Source organism: Podarcis cretensis (genome assembly GCF_951804945.1).
Source record: "Podarcis cretensis genome assembly, chromosome: 1".
NCBI classification, from domain to species: Eukaryota; Metazoa; Chordata; class Lepidosauria; order Squamata; family Lacertidae; genus Podarcis; species Podarcis cretensis.
In genome coordinates this window covers 11,751,861-11,768,595 of record NC_137170.1, presented here as the reverse complement: position 1 = coordinate 11,768,595, position 16,735 = coordinate 11,751,861, and the positions used below count along the sequence as shown (strand labels likewise).

The 16,735-nt window shown below is 44.9% G+C and overlaps 2 protein-coding genes and 1 long non-coding RNA gene across 3 annotated transcripts in view; 1 reads left to right on the top strand and 2 right to left on the bottom strand.

Moving 5' to 3' along the window:
* The window catches only part of BRF1 (BRF1 general transcription factor IIIB subunit), a 222,047-nt gene extending 220,073 nt beyond the window's left edge, over window positions 1–1,974 (bottom strand). Inside the window, exon 1 of the mRNA XM_079994663.1 lies at window positions 1,705–1,974. Coding sequence (XP_079850789.1) covers window positions 1,705–1,903 — 199 coding nt within the window. The 5' untranslated portion in view covers window positions 1,904–1,974. The remainder of the gene's footprint in view (window positions 1–1,704) is intronic.
* Window positions 1–3,562, top strand: part of LOC307209050 — a 282,806-nt gene extending 279,244 nt beyond the window's left edge. The window contains exon 2 of the long non-coding RNA XR_013835296.1: window positions 3,150–3,562. This is a non-coding gene — a long non-coding RNA (uncharacterized lncRNA). The remainder of the gene's footprint in view (window positions 1–3,149) is intronic.
* Window positions 3,563–15,636: 12,074 nt separating this feature from the next.
* The window catches only part of PPP1R36 (protein phosphatase 1 regulatory subunit 36), a gene marked incomplete at its 5' end in the record, with an annotated part of 78,933 nt that continues 77,834 nt past the window's right edge, over window positions 15,637–16,735 (bottom strand). Inside the window, one exon of the mRNA XM_079991194.1 lies at window positions 15,637–15,932. Coding sequence (XP_079847320.1) covers window positions 15,698–15,932 — 235 coding nt within the window. The 3' untranslated portion in view covers window positions 15,637–15,697. The remainder of the gene's footprint in view (window positions 15,933–16,735) is intronic.

Sequence of the window (16,735 nt, the reverse complement as noted above, 5' to 3'; positions counted from 1 at the left end):
TCACACACCTTGGACACTAAACCCCCAGTAGACCCTCCAAGTGTCCTTATTTTCCAGGGACAGTCCCAGATTTACAGAAGCTGCCCCAGTTTCCAATGGGATCCCAGAATGTCCTGCTTTTCCTTAGGAAGTCCATATTTTCATCGGAGAAATGTTGGAGGGTATGGAGTTATGCAAACCCAGCCCCCAAGCCAAGGGGATAAGTAACTATACAACCTATAGAAGACATCTGAAGGAAGACTTGCATAGGGAAGCTCTTTAGCGTTCAATGTTTTGTTATGTTTTCATATATTGGAAGCCGCCCAGAGTGGCTGGAGCAACCCGGTCAGATGGACAGGGTATACAGTGGTACCTCTAGATGCGAACAGGATCTGTTCCGGAGCCCCGTTTGCATCCAGAAGCAAACACAACCCACATCTTCGCGGGCCGTGATTCGCCACTTCCGTGCATGCACGTGACGTCATTTTGACCGTCTGCACATGTGCGAGCAGTGAAACCCGGAAGTAATACGCTCCGTTACTTCCGGGTCACCGCAGCGCGCAACCCGAAAAAACTTATCCCGAAGCTACTTCAACCCGAGGTATTACTGTATAAATATTATTATTATTACTACAGTGGTGCCTCGCAAGACGAAATTAATCCGTTCCGTGAGGCTCTTCGTATAGCGGTATGGTATGGATGGTATGGAGTTATGTGACCCCAGAGCAATCTAAAGGCAGCCCTGTATAGGGAAGTTTTTTTAAAAGTTTTCTTGCATTTTTATGTATGTTGTAAGCTGCCCAAAGTGGCTGGGGCAACAGGGTCATAGAATCATAGAATGATAGAGTTGGAAGAGACCACAAGGGCCATCGAGTCCAACCCCCTGCCAAGCAGGAAACACCATCAGAGCACTCCTGACATATGGTTGTCAAGCCTCTGCTTAAAGACCTCCAAAGAAGGAGACTCCACCACACTCCTTGGCAGCAAATTCCACTGTCAAACAGCTCTTACTGTCAGGAAGTTCTTCCTAATGTTTAGGTGGAATCTTCTTTCTTGTAGTTTGGAGCCATTTTTCCGTGTCCGCTTCTCTGGAGCAGCAGAAAACAACCTTTCTCCCTCCTCTATGTGACATCCTTTTATATATTTGAACATGGCTATCATATCACCCCTAAACCTCCTCTTCTCCAGGCTAAACATGCCCAGCTCCCTTAGCCGTTCCTCATAAGGCATCGTTTCCAGGCCTTTGACCATTTTGGTTGCCCTCCTCTGGACACGTTCCAGTTTGTCCGTGTCCTTCTTGAACTGTGGTGCCCAGAACTGGACACAGTACTCCAGGTGAGGTCTGACCAGAGCAGAATACAGTGGCACTATTACTTCCCTTGATCTAGATGCTATACTCCTATTGATGCAGCCTAGAACTGCATTGGCTTTTTTAGCTGCCGCGTCACACTGTTGGCTCATGTCAAGTTTGTGGTCAACCAAGACTCCTAGAGGTGTGGGGTATAAATCCTGAAATAACAACAACAATTCTTCATATGGAATAGTAATGATGGTGGTGGTGATAATGATAATATTAATAATAATAATAATTTCTTCCTATGGAATAGGACGTCTGTATTTTCACAGACGAGTATGCCCCTGCGCAGCTTACACCCCCCCCTGCCCCACATGCCCCCTGCCGGCTTCCCCTTTGCTATCCCTTCCTTTGATTCCCCCGTCACCCACCGTCGAGGGAGACGAACTGCCCGACGGCCGACGACCCTCCTCCGCTGTTCTCCACGAACTGCACCTCGGAGACGATGATGTTGTCCTCGAGGACGGAGCCGCAGCCCGTGCAAACCGCGTCTCCGCGGGCCGAGTCCACCTCGATCTCCGAGCTGCCGCACGCGGCGCACACCCGCCCGCCGCCGCCGCCGCCCGGCATCTTCGGGCGCGAGAGGCAGCAGGGAGGCAGGCTCCCCTCAGGCCCAAGGAAAAACGCCGCGCCGCCGCCGCCTCGCGGGCCGGGCCGGCGACCCCCTCCGCCCGCCTGCTCTCTCTCTCTCTCTCTCTCGCCGCCACACGCGCGCTCTCCCCTCACGGGCCTCGGCCGGCTCCCCTCGCCGGCTCCACCTCGGCCCGCAAACGCCGCCCCTTCTCGCGAGGCCTAGTCGCCTCCCCTCGCCGGGAACGGGCGAGCCGACCGCTCGGGGGCCGAGGGGACGCGTTCGGCTCCAGCCCGCTCGACGCCCCGCGGCCTAGGCGCTCCCGCGGGGCTTCGCGGGCCCTCTCGCCTCAGGCAGGGCAGTGGGAAGCCTGTGGGCCGCTCAGGCTGCTCGTGGACTACAACTCCCGTCAGCCCTCGCCAGCGCGACCGGGTAGCAGGGGCTGATGGGAGATGGAGTCCAGGAGCTGCCTGAGGGCCGCTGGTTCGCTTCCCCGGCGTAAGGGCCGGGATGCCGAAGGGAGGCTTTGTTTGCTGCTTGGGTTTTGGGTTCTAGCTAAGCAGGCCTAGCTGGTGGCTTGTCGTTTTCTGGAGGGGCTTGGTATGGGCTGTTTTAGCTTGCCCCGCGTTCGCAGAAAACAAGCAGTGGGGCCAACCCAATTAACTTTTAAGTCAAATAGTGGTTTTTTGTTTGTTTCTTTATCCTGCTGCTAGGCCACACAAACACAAAAGTTGTGGTGGGGGTGTTGTCGCATTGCAGCTTGCAGATATCGGTAAAGAAATAATCTCAGGCTTACAATGGGTAAGACACAGCACTAAAGGAAAAAAGGAGTGGGAGGGAGAAGGTGGATAAGCAAACCTATTTCTTCATTACTAAGTTCTTGTACTGAGCAGGTAGAATGAGCCAAAAGCTGCTGGTCTTTCACCAGAGCTGACAAAGAAAGTCCTCTTTCCCACTCCCATAGCTTGATGAATTGTGGGGAGCTGATAGCAAATGTGTATATTCCTCAGAATTGTTTTGGCCATATGTATGTCAAATTTGAGTGGCTGGGGAAACCCAGCCAGATGGGTGGGGTGCAAATAATAAATTATTATTATTATTACTTGATATGGAGGGGGGGCATGTCTTCTTCACCTTCTTCTTCGCTACAATATATCCATTTATTTCCAATTGTCAATGTCAAAAGGGACTAAAATCTATAAAATTCATAGAAACTCAACGTGCCAATTTGCTCAATTTCTCTAGGACTCCATGACACCTCCCCTGTCCTCCATAATCCCTCAAGCAAGGTGTCAAGACCCTAATCCTGTCAAATCACTCTGCCAAGCCTTTCCTCCGGGCAATGCCACTACATGGACCATTGTCTTCTCATCACCAGTACTCAGGATGTGCTTATCTGCGCATATCTCCAGCTCTGCATATTCCCCCCTCCCTCCTCCATATGTTAATGCTGTGTAACCCAACCGCTTCTTAATGTATTCATGATGTAATCTGTGTAACCCAACCTCTTCTTAATGTATTCATGATGTAACTGGGATGTATTTTGCACTGTATTCTGGGACATGGAGGGAAGTTTCAAAAGTTCATGTCACCCCTTTCTCGCTGTTCAATCTCGCCTTGAACCTGTTGCGCAATAAACTTGGATCTTCTGCAGCTTGCTCCTGTCTCCGGCTGAGCTCATTTTCCTCCGCAGGGACCCGCAGACTTAGTCCGACAAGCTGGGTGGCAGAGCACCCAGATTTTACCGTAACATTACTACAGTATTCCTAACTGTTAAAGTGTGGGGCTTGCCTCCTTGAGCTAGAATTTCACCCCCAATCGGTGACCTTCCCAGAGAGGAGTCTGGATTGCTGCTGTGGAAAATGAATTTGTGGGGAGTGTTGCGCTAGAAAGACAGGCCTTCATTTGGGTTGCTGATTTCATTCACAGCATGGAACACTCTATGATATCTGAAAAATAAAGAGCCCCTGAGCATGGAGAGTATATTTTCCTCACCACTGAATAAACAAAGCCTCTGCAAAGAGAGAAAGAAGATTAAGAAACATGGCTCATTCGCAATGGTTTTCTTCCTAGTTATGTGTAAGGTAAAGGTAAAGGGACCCCTGACCATCTCGCTTTATTGGCCGAGGGAGCCGGCATACAGCATGACTAAGCTGCTTCTGGCGAACCAGAGCAGCGCATGGAAATGCCATTTACTTTCCCACAGGTGTGGTACCTATTTATCTACTTGCACTTGACGTGCTTTCAAACTGCTAGGTGGGCAGGAGCAGAGACAGCAACGGGAGCTCACCCCGTCGGGATTCGATGCAAGGCCACTTAGAGCTGCATCCCCTCCTTTCCGGGAAGAGCATCATGGCAAGGGGAAGATAAGCCTCATCCCATCCACCAGGTTAGGAGCAGCTGCTCCCCCCACCCCAACCTTGCCAAAAAATAACATTCCACTTCTTCTGCCTGTTCTTAGACTGGAGAGCTGAAGGGAACCAAACTCCTGCCACATCCATCAGGCAAAGGACTAAGGGGTCCTGGGCTGTGTTCCTGCCATGAGTTGCAAGGTATAAACCTTCTAAGCATGTCAGGGAACTGACATCAGAGCGAGAGGCGGAGGCAGGGCTCCAGAGCGATGCCGGAGAGGGGACCAGCAGGGGGGGAGGAATTCAGCGTAACACCAGTAGAGGAGAGAGGGAGATGGAGGAATTGGAGACAGGGCTCCGAGACCCTTCAACAGAAACTAGTGGAGAGAGCGCTGGCACGCCCCTGCCTTCCCCTTACTTGCGCAGACGAGTTCCGCGCAGGGAACATAGGAGGAGACTTGGCATCAAACAGCTTTTATGCTGGAAGAGGTTCAAGAAACGCCCACTGACGGATTCTGCAAGTGACTAACAGGTCACGGAGGGCGAGCTGTGAGCCTAAGCATGGTTGGGCAAGCAATCAAACTAAACTGAAGGCAATTTACGCACAAGTAACCCCCTTACAACCATTACAAAGCAAATAAGCAATAGATCAAGCTACAGAGAGAAGAAAAACCGTCTTGTAGGATCAATCTCATTTTACATGAAGCAGATGGCTTGGCACTTAGCTGAAATGCCTCAAGGTTCGTACTGGAAATTCCATCACGACAAATCAGTCCTAAAGTACTCTCAGCTAATTATTGTTCACTTGGGTCACTTGGTCTAGCATTTTCCTAAGTGCAAATTGCCCATCACTCCTCAAACACTCTTTAATTAACCCCCCTTCCCCAACACACACAAACACACATGTTCTGGAAGAGTGCTTAAGAGTACAAAATGTTGAAGAAAATGTGTTCATGCACATTTAAGGCTAAATTTTCTTCTTCTTCTTTGGCGATCACTCTTAGCCGAGTAAGATTGTCCTCCATGAACATGGTTTTAACAATGAGTCCGTAAGTGACCGTGGAGGCCAGTTCTGGATCCACACGTCCTTCCACAGTGGGGACATAGGTTTCCAGGCGGGAGTTGATCACAGTGTGAATTTGCCAAGCATGCCTTCCTCTTAGCACATTTCTCCCTTGTGTCCTGAGTTCGAGTGTCTTCAAAGCCCATGACACCTTTGGTAAAGGCTGTTCTCCAACTGGACCGCTCGCAGGCCAGTGTTTCCCAATTGTTCGTGTTTATACTATATTTTTTTAGATTTGCTTTGAGACAGTCTTTAAACCTCTTTTGTTGACCACCAGTATTACGCTTTCCATTTTTAAGTTTGGAATAGAGTAGTTGCTTTGGAAGGTGATCATCAGGCATCCGCACAACATGACCAGTCCAACAAAGTTGATGTTGAAGAATAATTGCTTCAATACTGGTGATCTTCCAGTACACTGATTTTAGTTCACCTGTCTTCCCAAGACAGTATAATTTAGCCTGGGAAGACAGGCTAAATTATACCAAATGTTAAATCACAAAATCTTGGAACTGAAAGGGATGGGGGACATCTAGTTCAAAAACACCGCTCCAATGCATGATGCAACCTTAAATACATGAAGCAGTGTAATAATTATTATTATTTCCTTCTGCCCCATTTCATAATGGGAATCCCACTCATAGCTGCTATTTGCACCTACAGCAGCATCCTTTTGGACAAATAGCTTGGCGGGGCAGGGGCAGTAAAAGGATTTGATCCCCCACTTTCACCACAGTCCTGACTGGGAGATTCATATGACAGCTTTAAAAATAATAATAATACATGTAACATAATTGGAATAACAAGTCTCTCTCTAACTATAATCCAGTTTTCACGATGGTCACTGCTTGACAAAATAGTTAACTGAGATCAGCATAAGGTGGCGTTGTGAAAACAGATGGCACGAAACCAATGCTGACCCCCCACAACTCACTAGTTGTTAACTTGTTTGCATAAAGTACTGTGCTTTTTCTCCCACACTTTCTTGTTTTCTGCTTTCATATTCAGGAGCTATGGCTAACCTAGAAGCCCCTTAAATTTTATTAACTCTAAAGGAGAATAATACAGTGGTGCCTCTCAAGACGAAATTAATTCGTTCCGCGAGTCTCTTCATCTTGCGGTTTTTTTGTCTTGCGAAGCACGACTATTAGCGGCTTAGTGCTATTAGCGGCTTAGAAAAAGGGGGGGGAAGGGAAAAAACTCGCAAGAACTCACAAGACGTTTCGTCTTGCGAAGCAAGCCCATAGGGAAATTCGTCTGGCGAAGCACCTCAAAAGACGGAAAACTCTTTCGTCTAGCGAGTTTTTCGTCTTGCGAGGCATTCGTCTTGCGGGACACCACTGTAAAATTTATTCCCCACTTTCCAGCATGCTATGAAGTCTCCAGAAGTAGCACTTAAAACCTTAGTTTTCTATGGATGAGTGCATAGAAACATAGGGTAATTTTCTAATATTTATGTTATTTGCCAATATAAAACTTGAAGGGGGGGGGACAACCCACAGACAGCCGACCAGCTAATCCTGTATCACATTTCCTGCAAGTAGGGTTAGTAGTAGTAGTAGTAGTAATAATAATAATAATAATAAATGTTATTTGTACCCTGCCCTCCCCAGCCAGAGCCGGGCTCAGAGCGGCTAACATCATATAAATAACACAGTACACATAAAAACAGGCATCAATTAATTAAAATACATCTTAAAATTAATTCAGACAAATTAAAATCTGGACAAATGGCAGTTATCAGGTAAAGACTGAGAGCGGTTAATACTTTCCAGGACCAACTGTTTTCACTGGTCATATAAGGACCTGTGAACAGACTGGGAGGCCTCCTTCATGCTTGTTCTTATACAAAGGGAAAAAGGTCAGACTGCGCCCTGGCCAAAGGCCTGGCCAAAGTGCTCCATCTTGCAGGCCCTGCGGAAAGTTGTCAAGTCTGGGTTGCCTCCAGACTATCCCTAGGTTCCAGGAGAGTTTCAAGTTCATACTGGAACTTTAGATTTGTGCAATTAAAGTGAATTTATTTGATTGTGTTTATTGAATTTATATCCCACCTTTGCTCCTAAAGAATTAAAGTACTTTGTTGTCCTTGTGCAACTATTCCACTTTTTTATGATAATAAAAAAACACTGATTTTTTTGCAGTTGGGAAAGTGATAGATTGAAAATCATGGGATGAATGAACAATTAATGGGAACATATGTTAACACCCCAAAAGCAAATCAGGATCAATGTTCATTGTCATGTAACCACCCCATAAACAAACAAATAAAGAACAGAGATAAACTAACCACAACGTAGCTTTTGTGCAAGCAAATTGGAATGGATGCTGAATAAACAGGACATCTGGAGGGGCCCAGCGTGCTTTTTAGCTAACTTTGGCGAAATTCTCAACTTTTGGGTATTATAGTGGGGAAAAATCTGGAGATAAAGTCTTCACTGTCAAGAGAACATTTCTGCCTTAAGTACGGTAAATTCCCTTTGATGAAACATCACTTAATGCTCCTGCTCTCAGCCTAACAATAGTATAAAGCAGTCAGCAGAGGGAGCCAAAACCCTATTTCTGCTCTGCTCTTGTTCCCTAAATAATTTAATAACCTTTATATAATTAAATGTTCCTGGGAGCCCAGAGCACTTCCTCACGGAGGTAGTTGGGCTATTCTGTCTCTCTGTGATTTGCCAGTCTTCTGTTTACCTCCATCCTCTCAGAATCTTCTGGAAGTGGATACTTATCGCTAAGCACTGGAAAACCCAAGATCTACCCACACTGGAAGAGTGGCAGATGCAGCTGATAGACTATATGGAACTAGCCGAGATGACTGGCAGAATCCGAGACCTGGGAGAAGAGAAGGTTGAAGAAGACTGGAAGAAATTTAAGATTTATTTTAAAAAAGCATTGTAATTTGGTTGAATGTTAAGAAGGATGCTAGATCATAAATAATTGTGCACCACTAAACTAGATGGAATTAGGATGACAAGTGAGATTGAGGAAAAAACATAAACCTTTGGGAGGATTATTAGATTATATTTTAAATGAGTGGGATATAAGAATGTAAACAAGATGATAAATTGCGGGTAAGAATTGACAATGATGCAAGTGGGAGCGGGAGACGTGAGGGAGTCCAATGAAGTTAAGAAAATATGTTATGATATATGTTTCATTGTTTTTATTTCTGCATTTATGTTTAAAAATTTTAATTAATATATATATATATATATATATATATATATAAAGAATCTTCTGGAAGTGGGCTATTCTGTCCAGTCTGTAGCTCAGGGGTCAGCAAACTTTTTCAGCAGGGGGCCGGTCCACTGTCCCTCAGACCTTGTTGGGAGCTGGACTATATTTTGGGGGGTGGAATTGAACAAATTGCTATGCCCCATAAATAACCCAGAGATGGATTTTAAATAAAAGAACACATTCTACTCATGTAAAAACACCAGGCAGGCCCCACAACTAACCCAGAGATGCATTTTAAATAAAAGGACACATTCTACTCATGTAATAATAATAATAATAATAATAATAATAATAATAATAAAATTATTTATACCCTGCCCTCCCCGGCCAGAGCCGGGCTGAGGGTGGCTAACACCAGTAAAATTACAATAAAAACATAATAGGGGGTCAATTTAAAATACAGGTTAAAATGCAGCCTCATTTTAAAAGTAGCCCATGTATCAAAACCGTAAGGGGAGGGAAAACATAAGGGTCAGACTGAGTCTAAACCAAAGGCCAGGCGGAACAGCTCTGTCTTGCAGGCCCTGTGGAAAGATGTCAAGTCCCGCAGGGCTCTAGTCTCTTGTGACAGAGCGTTCCACCAAGTCGGGGCCAGTACTGAAAAGGCCCTGGCCCTAGTTGAGACCAATCTAACCACCTTGCAACCTGGGACCTCCAAAGTGTTGTCATTTGTGGACCTTAAGGTCCTCTGCGGGGCATACCAGGAGAGGCGGTCCCATAGGTACCTGGGTCCTAGGCCGCATAGGGCTTTAAAGGTTAAAACCAGCACTTTAAACCTGACCCTGTACTCCACCGGGAGCCAGTGCAGCTGGTAAAGCACTGGGTGAATGTGATCCCGTGGCAAGGACCCTGCAAGGAGTCTCGCTGCGGCATTCTGCACCCGCTGGAGTTTCTGGGTCAGCTTCAAGGGCAGCCCCATGTAGAGTGATTTACAATAATCATGCCGTGACCGTCACATGGATCACTGTGGCCAGATCAGGGCGAGAAAGGTAAGGGACCAACTGCTTGATACGGCGGAGATGGAAAAATGCCACCTTTGTTGTGGCTGCAACCTGCGCCTCCACTGATTCCCAACTGGCGGGACGGATTTAGAAGGTGATTGGGCTGGATCCGGCCCGCCAGTTGGTTTAATGTGGCCCCTGTGACAGTTTTTTTCCAGGGGTAAAATTCTAAAAAAAGTTCAACAACTTCAGTCCTAAAAAAAGTCAGCAACTTTGGTCGGCCCTCACGCATGTTCACTTCATCAAATCTGGCCCTCTCTGAAAACAGTTTGAACACCCTGCTCTAGCCCAAGTTTGGCACAATTCTGAAGAGCTGCTGTCTGTTGTGTCCCTGCTCTGAGCATTTCTCCTTCCAGTTAGGTGGCAGGCCCAGAACTCACTCATGCCAGCCTTCTCTAAGGGTGGGTGGTTCTTGATTGCAAATTTGCTGCGCATGCAAGAGGGCCCACGTTCAAGCGTTCCTTCGCATTTTGAGTTCAAAGAGAATGTGGTGGAAGGTTGGGGGGGGGGTGACTCCACTTGACCCTGAAGAGCTGCTGTCAGTCAGAGTAAGCAATGCTAGTCAAGAAGGACAGGTAGTCAGTCTGACCTGGTATGAAGAGACTTTTTGCGCCAGACTAGATTTGAGGGCAGCAAATCTATCTGTTTAAACAGATTGAGAGAGGGATGGGTGGCAATCCGGTCTTAACTTGCAAATTGGATGCACACATCAGAAGGTTAAGGACCTTCCTCTCATCCGCAGTTTATCCACCCGAACACACCTCAACCTGCAAGAGTTAAATACCCAAATAGGGCTTTAGTATGACTGTTGGTTTTTAGAAGAAAAGAAACTCCACAATCAGAAATCTGGGAAATACTGGGGCAGGGAATGTCTGGTATGTTTTTGATGAATCAGAGGGGCCTCCTTGTATGTTTAGGATTCCAGCTCTCATCCGAAGATAAATGACAGTGTCTGGCGTCCTTGCCTTGGTCCGGATTGCAGAAATGTAGGAAAGCTCCACAAAGGAGCTGTTTTTCTAGGCTTGCATTGTGTGCAATAGCTCAAAAGGGAAGGATAATTTATAATATTGTTTTCTTTATCAGGGCTGCAGTCCTGTGAATTCAAATTCAGAAGTAATCCTTCGTCTGATAGGGCTTAATCCGAGATGCCAGCAAGTGTGAACAGTATTGCTGCCGCAAGATTCATTCCTATACAACAACCTTTGACAACCTGGTACGCTTCAAACTTTTTGGACTAAAGTTCCCATCAACCCCTGCCTGCCAGTTACTTCAGCATCTATAATTATTACTGCTGCTGCTGCTACTATTTCTTCTGTTGTTGCTGTTACAACGACTACTGCATAAAGTTTATTTAGCACCAATTCTTATAGAATCATAGAATTGTAGAGTTGGAAGGGACATCTAGTCCAACCCCCTGCAATATGGCGGGAGCGAAAAGGTTGTGAAAATTGAGAAGGTTGAGCAGCTGCATATCAGGCATAGGCAAACTCGGCCCTCCAGATGTTTTGGGACTACAACTCCCATCATCTCTGACCACTGGTCCTGCTAGCTAGGGATGATGGGAGTTGTTGGCCAAAAACATCTGGAGGGCCGAGTTTGCCTGTGCCTGGATAACATAATCAAAATGGCAGTTTTCATAGTAGCATATCATGTTTAATCAGTTTGATTAATCGGTTAAAACACATTGATACCTTCAGTTGATTGCACAGAAGGTGGTTCACTTATAAAAAAATGTTTTTAATAAATACTTTAAAAATTGCAAGCATGAACCTTAGAAGAGCCTGCTGGATCACACCAATGGCCCATCTATTCCAGCATCCTGTCCTCGCAGTGGCCGATCACAAAATCAGAGAGTTGGAAGGGACCACAAGGGTCATCTAGTCCAACCTCCTGCAATGCAAGAATATTTTGCCCCACGTGGGGCTCAAACCCACAACTCTGAAATCAAGAGTCTCATGCTCTGCCAACTGAGCTGCGTCCATGAGAAGCCTATAAGCAGAACCTGAGCACAAGAGCTCTTTCTTCTCCTGTGTTTTCCAGCAACTGGTATCTAGAAGCATTGCTGCCTCTTCTAAAACAATGCCTCTTGCAACACATTCATGTGTCATCTGAAAATGAGGAGAGCGTGCTTTTCTCTCTTTCAAAGGACTCTTCTCATATGAGAACATTATTCTTTTCTCATTCTAAACTCTGTATTGTAATTACAAAACAATACCTTTTCTTAATGCTGTGCCGTCTGCTGAAGAGAACAGCTGAAGAAGGTATTGCAGACCTGCACTGCAGTCTGGGTTCTGCCGACACCTGTGTCTGCATGTCACTTCTCAACTTTTGCCTGCAAAACCTCGCCTGCCAAGATGTTGAAAAGAAAGAAGAACAGGACGTAACAGGTAGTGTAGTTTAATGGGGAAACACCAAAGCAAACAAACAAGGACCTAACAAACGAGGCAGAGTCAGAACAGCGGGGAAATAAAGTACTTCTTCACACAGCAGATTGTTAAACTATGGAACTCACTTCCACAGGAAACAGTGACAAACTACCAAGTTGGATGGCTTTAAAAGAGTGGGTAAATTCATGATGTATAGATGATATATTACACCTGTGAAATGATCCAAAATGTATAAGATAAAAAATAAATGTTGGAAATGTGAAGAAAAAGAAGGAACATTTTATCATATGTGGTGGGAATGTAAGAAAGTAAAGAACTTCTGGGAAATGATATATAATGAGATGAAAAAGATGTTGAAATATACATTTTTAAAGAAACCAGAAGCATTTTTACTTGGCATTATAAATGAGGATATTAATAGACAGGATGTTAAATTGTTCTTATATGCAACAACGGCGGCAAGAGTATTGTTGGCCCAGAAATGGAGGCAAGAAGAAATACCAACAAAAGAAGAATGGCAGACAAAATTAATGGACTATGCAGAATTGGATAAAACCTATGGGACCAGAGATTTACAGATGATTGGAAGAAATATATGAACTATTTTAAGAGCAACTGTCATCAACAAATTACACTAGTAGGATTACAAGAAGTTTTCTAAGGAGAAACATATGAAATATTGCAAAGAAGAGAAAGAAGTTATGAGATTTAAATGTAATAGTGAAAGTAAGAAATGTATATTAAGTGAAAAGATTGGAAAATTTTCAGATGTGATTGATGGAAGTCAAAAAATTGTATAAGATATAAAAGTATGTTTAATAATTGTGTTAAAAAACTAATAAAAAATAAAATAAAATAATGGATAAATCCAAGGCTCTCAGTGGCTCTTAGCATCTTGTTGACGATTGTGGGACCAGGAGGCTGAACTAGATGGAGCTTGAAGTGGCTTTTTCCGGTCCAAAACATCTGGAGGGAACCAGGTCGGGAAAGGCTGGCAGAATCTTGTCAAAATTGGGGGGTGGGGTGGACAAATCAGAACAGAATATGCTCAAGTGCAACTTTTCACACCAAACTCCCAAAGTACAGCAGTGAAGTGTTTTGCTAAACACGTCCTTTGCCCTTGCAGCTAACAGGAAGCTGGCAACTTTTAACTTAACCACCCTTCCTGGTATGGAATGACTTATGTGCCTTTCCCTACAACCACCCCACATTTGTGCCAGCCCAGGCCATGGGCAGTGCTGGAGAGGCTGCTCCAAATCCCTCGTGGAGAAGCAAGGATTAGCGTGTACCAGGCCATCTTTGGCGTGCTGTTCATCAAGATTCCCCAGCTGAGCTGAAGCTTTGCTGAATGACAAAAGAGGTTCTTTTATCCTATCTCCAGAGATGTGTAGTTTTAGCTCCCAAGGCAGGCGTGTCATGCTTGTGGAGGCACGCAACTTGCTGAGGTCTGGTTCCATATGAGGGTGAATCATCTTTCTAAGACGAGAAAGTGAGTCAGGAGGAAAGCTCTCTTTGTACAGGCTTATTATATGCCAGTCCCCCCTGCTGTTTTGCCCAGGAGTCAGGGAGAAATATCCACTCTTGCTAATGACATGTTGCAGCTGGGAATAATAAAAAGTGTGGCTCATTATTCCAGCCCCACCCAGCCTTTCCATTGTGTGCATTGTTGTGCATCCAAATGTTGATTATTTAGTTTAGAGCAAACTGGCAGGTCCTAGGGTTTCTATGTTGTTTTTCTTTTAAAAAAACGAGGTGTCCACATTCTCATTATGGGTCTTTGCACATGTGCACGTGCATTATTTCCAACAATACTTAATTTTTTTAAAAAAAGTAATATTTATTAAAGTTTCCACAAAAAAGATTACAGAAATAATAAAAAGAAAACACAAAAAATACAAACACTAAAAAAACAAAAGCAATTAAAAAACAAATCCCTCTTTCAATAATTTACAGTTCATTTACTTATTTTCATGACTTCCTCGCATCTCCCTCTTTTGTATTCCAATTCAAATATTTAATTCAGCAAATCCATACCCTCTCTATTTTCTCTTAATTCTTTGTCTTCACATATTATAATTTCGAATTTTCATCTAGTATCAATCCCTTTTTACATATTCCTTTTAACCTTATTGCTAAGACCACTTCTTTTCAATCCAACATCATTTTAACATTGAATAATTTTACAATGTTTCTGTAAATAATATTTAAATTTCTTCCAATCTTCTTCCACCACTTAATTTAAAGCACACATCCCTAGTGATACGAATCTTGGGGTGCTTCCAAGGATGGGCTTAATATGGTAAACATATCACAAATGGGACATTGATCACATTTCCGCCCAAAAGGTAAATCTGGATCCAGTTATTGGGGGTGGGGGGAATACGGGCTGGGGTTTTGAAGCCAGAATGTCACATGGACCATGCAAAAAAAAAAAATTGCACGCAGGAGAAGCACCCATCTGCCAATCTGGAAATTAGAACCCAAGGTCAATCCCTCCCCTTCTCTGCTGCAGGGCACAAATATAGGGTGGTCGGCTGCAAAAGAAAATGGGGCTCTTGCACCTTTAATAGGTCTGCAGAAGACCTTGTCGTAGCTTGTCATGCAGTGATGCAAGGGCATATATGAATTGGCCCCAAAAGAGGCTCTTTTCCTGCTTTCTAACCCATGCTAAGAGATTTCTGAATGTTCCTTTGATGGAACAGACTTGTTTCTCAGCAAGATATATTGCACCCAGCCCTGACTTTATGGGGACCAAACTGGCTTTAAGACAAGCACTTCCAATGCAATGCAAGCACTCCCACTCTTGTCTGTGGGCTGCTGTATCCACACCAATCCATGGAGGGTATAGAGACACTGGAAGCAGTGGGAAGCTGTAGTCTAAAGAACAGTAGGTCCTGTTCCGTTGACCTTGCAAAGGCAGAATGCCTGGCTCCTAGTATTTACAAGGCCCTGGCCAATTTAAAGCCTTCGTGTTGCTTGCCAGTTGCAGATGTTAACATCTGTCCCATTCTGCCTGGACTCCTGGATCAGTTTCAGGAAGCTCATCAAGTTAAATGTCCACCCCTGACCTTGAGAATCCCAGTTTGCTCCCAGTAGTCCTAGATTGTTTGAGGAATGCAGTAGGATGGTGTGTGGGTAAGGAAAATTTTAAAATTGCAAATTAAAGATCAGCATACAATGCATTTAAAAAAACAACAACTAATAGGGCTCACTAATAAACATTCCACAGGGATGGAGCAGGTACTGAAGATAATGTCCGAGACTGCCAAATCGCCACCCACAGCAGGCCACCAGCAGAGGATGTGAACAAGCACAGTGCGCTAGGCCTGTGCAGCAGGAACTTCCAGTTGATGCACCAAAGCCTTAGGGAGGGCTCTGTAGTGAGGATTTGGGAAAAAGCCTTCTCCACCTTTACAGATTCCCATTTTAGGAAACCTACCTGTTCCACCAGGGTTTTGGAGGTGTTTAATACCTGAAAGTGTACTATGTCTAGTTTCAAAAAAACTCTATTCTGGTTGTAACACAGACAGTTTTAACTTGCTTTAATGGTCTTATTTTATTTTATTTTTTTAATGCACCGAATACTGTATTGTCCTGGGAGCTTGGCAAAGTGGAAAGTGTAGCCTGGCTTTGCTATACTCTCCCTGCAGGCTGGAGCACACAAGGGATACAATTCAAACGGCAAACGTTTCAGCAAACGTTTCAAAAGAGTTTAATTAAACGAACAAAAATTATCCCTAATGTCTAGCGTATGCTGCTAGTGATTCTCAACGTAATCTGCTTCAGTGGTAGCCCTTGAACCCACCACGGACTGGAGGCTCGCGCTGCCTTGAGGGACCTTGGGAGAGACATTCAGCTCCTGGGAAACAGCTGGAGAGATGCTGGTCTCCGATCTCATGCTTTCGTCATCCTCGTTCTCAGCATCCTGCGTTCCGATAGGCTGAAGCGTATGAGGGATAAATCTGTGGCGTGGGCATCCAATGATGCCGATCCTGCCGGAGAAGAAGAGTGCAGCCAGGTTGTTGAGTGGATGCCCACCTGTTACACCTGGGCTAAGGAAACTGCACTGGCTGAGCTAGAGCGTAGAGGTTACACTCCACCACTTAACACCATGGCAAAGTGGTTTGGGTGCTATACCGGGACTGGGGAGTCCAAGGTCCAAATGCCCATCTTGGCTATGAAGCTCACCATGTGACCTTGTAGCAATCATCACCTCACAAGGCCAAAATAGGCAGTACCTGAGCTCCGTATCTGTGCCCTGAAATGCAAGTTTGTTTTTCAAAACAGTTTGCATTTAAAATAATAATTAAAAGACTGCACTTAAGGATACAGCTAAGGTCTAGTTTGGCCCTCGGTTCTCCCTCGCGGGTGATTTCTGAGAAGTTTCTAACCATAATTACCTTGAATTTCTGCTTAACCCTCAAGAAAGAAGGGCATTTTCGCTGGCCAGGTTTGATTCAAATCCATCAGATCTCCTTTGGGGAAGGTTCTCAGGCAGGGTGGAAGGTGAAAGAACTTGCCCATGTGAAGACCACCTGGTGGAAACCCTTACACAAATTGTTTTCAGTTGTAAACTATATGCTGATCTCTGCCAGCAATTTCTATATCAACTCTGTATCCCCAAATGGAAACCAGAGTCAGAGGTCATACATTTTCTATTACTGGGGAATGATCAGGAGCTCACCAAGTTAGTGGCTAAATATCTCTATTTGGTTTTTTGTTGTCGAAATACACTGCAGACGTCTGATCTCCCTGGAGACCAAGAGATGTGACGATAGACTGCTCTGCCTCCTTT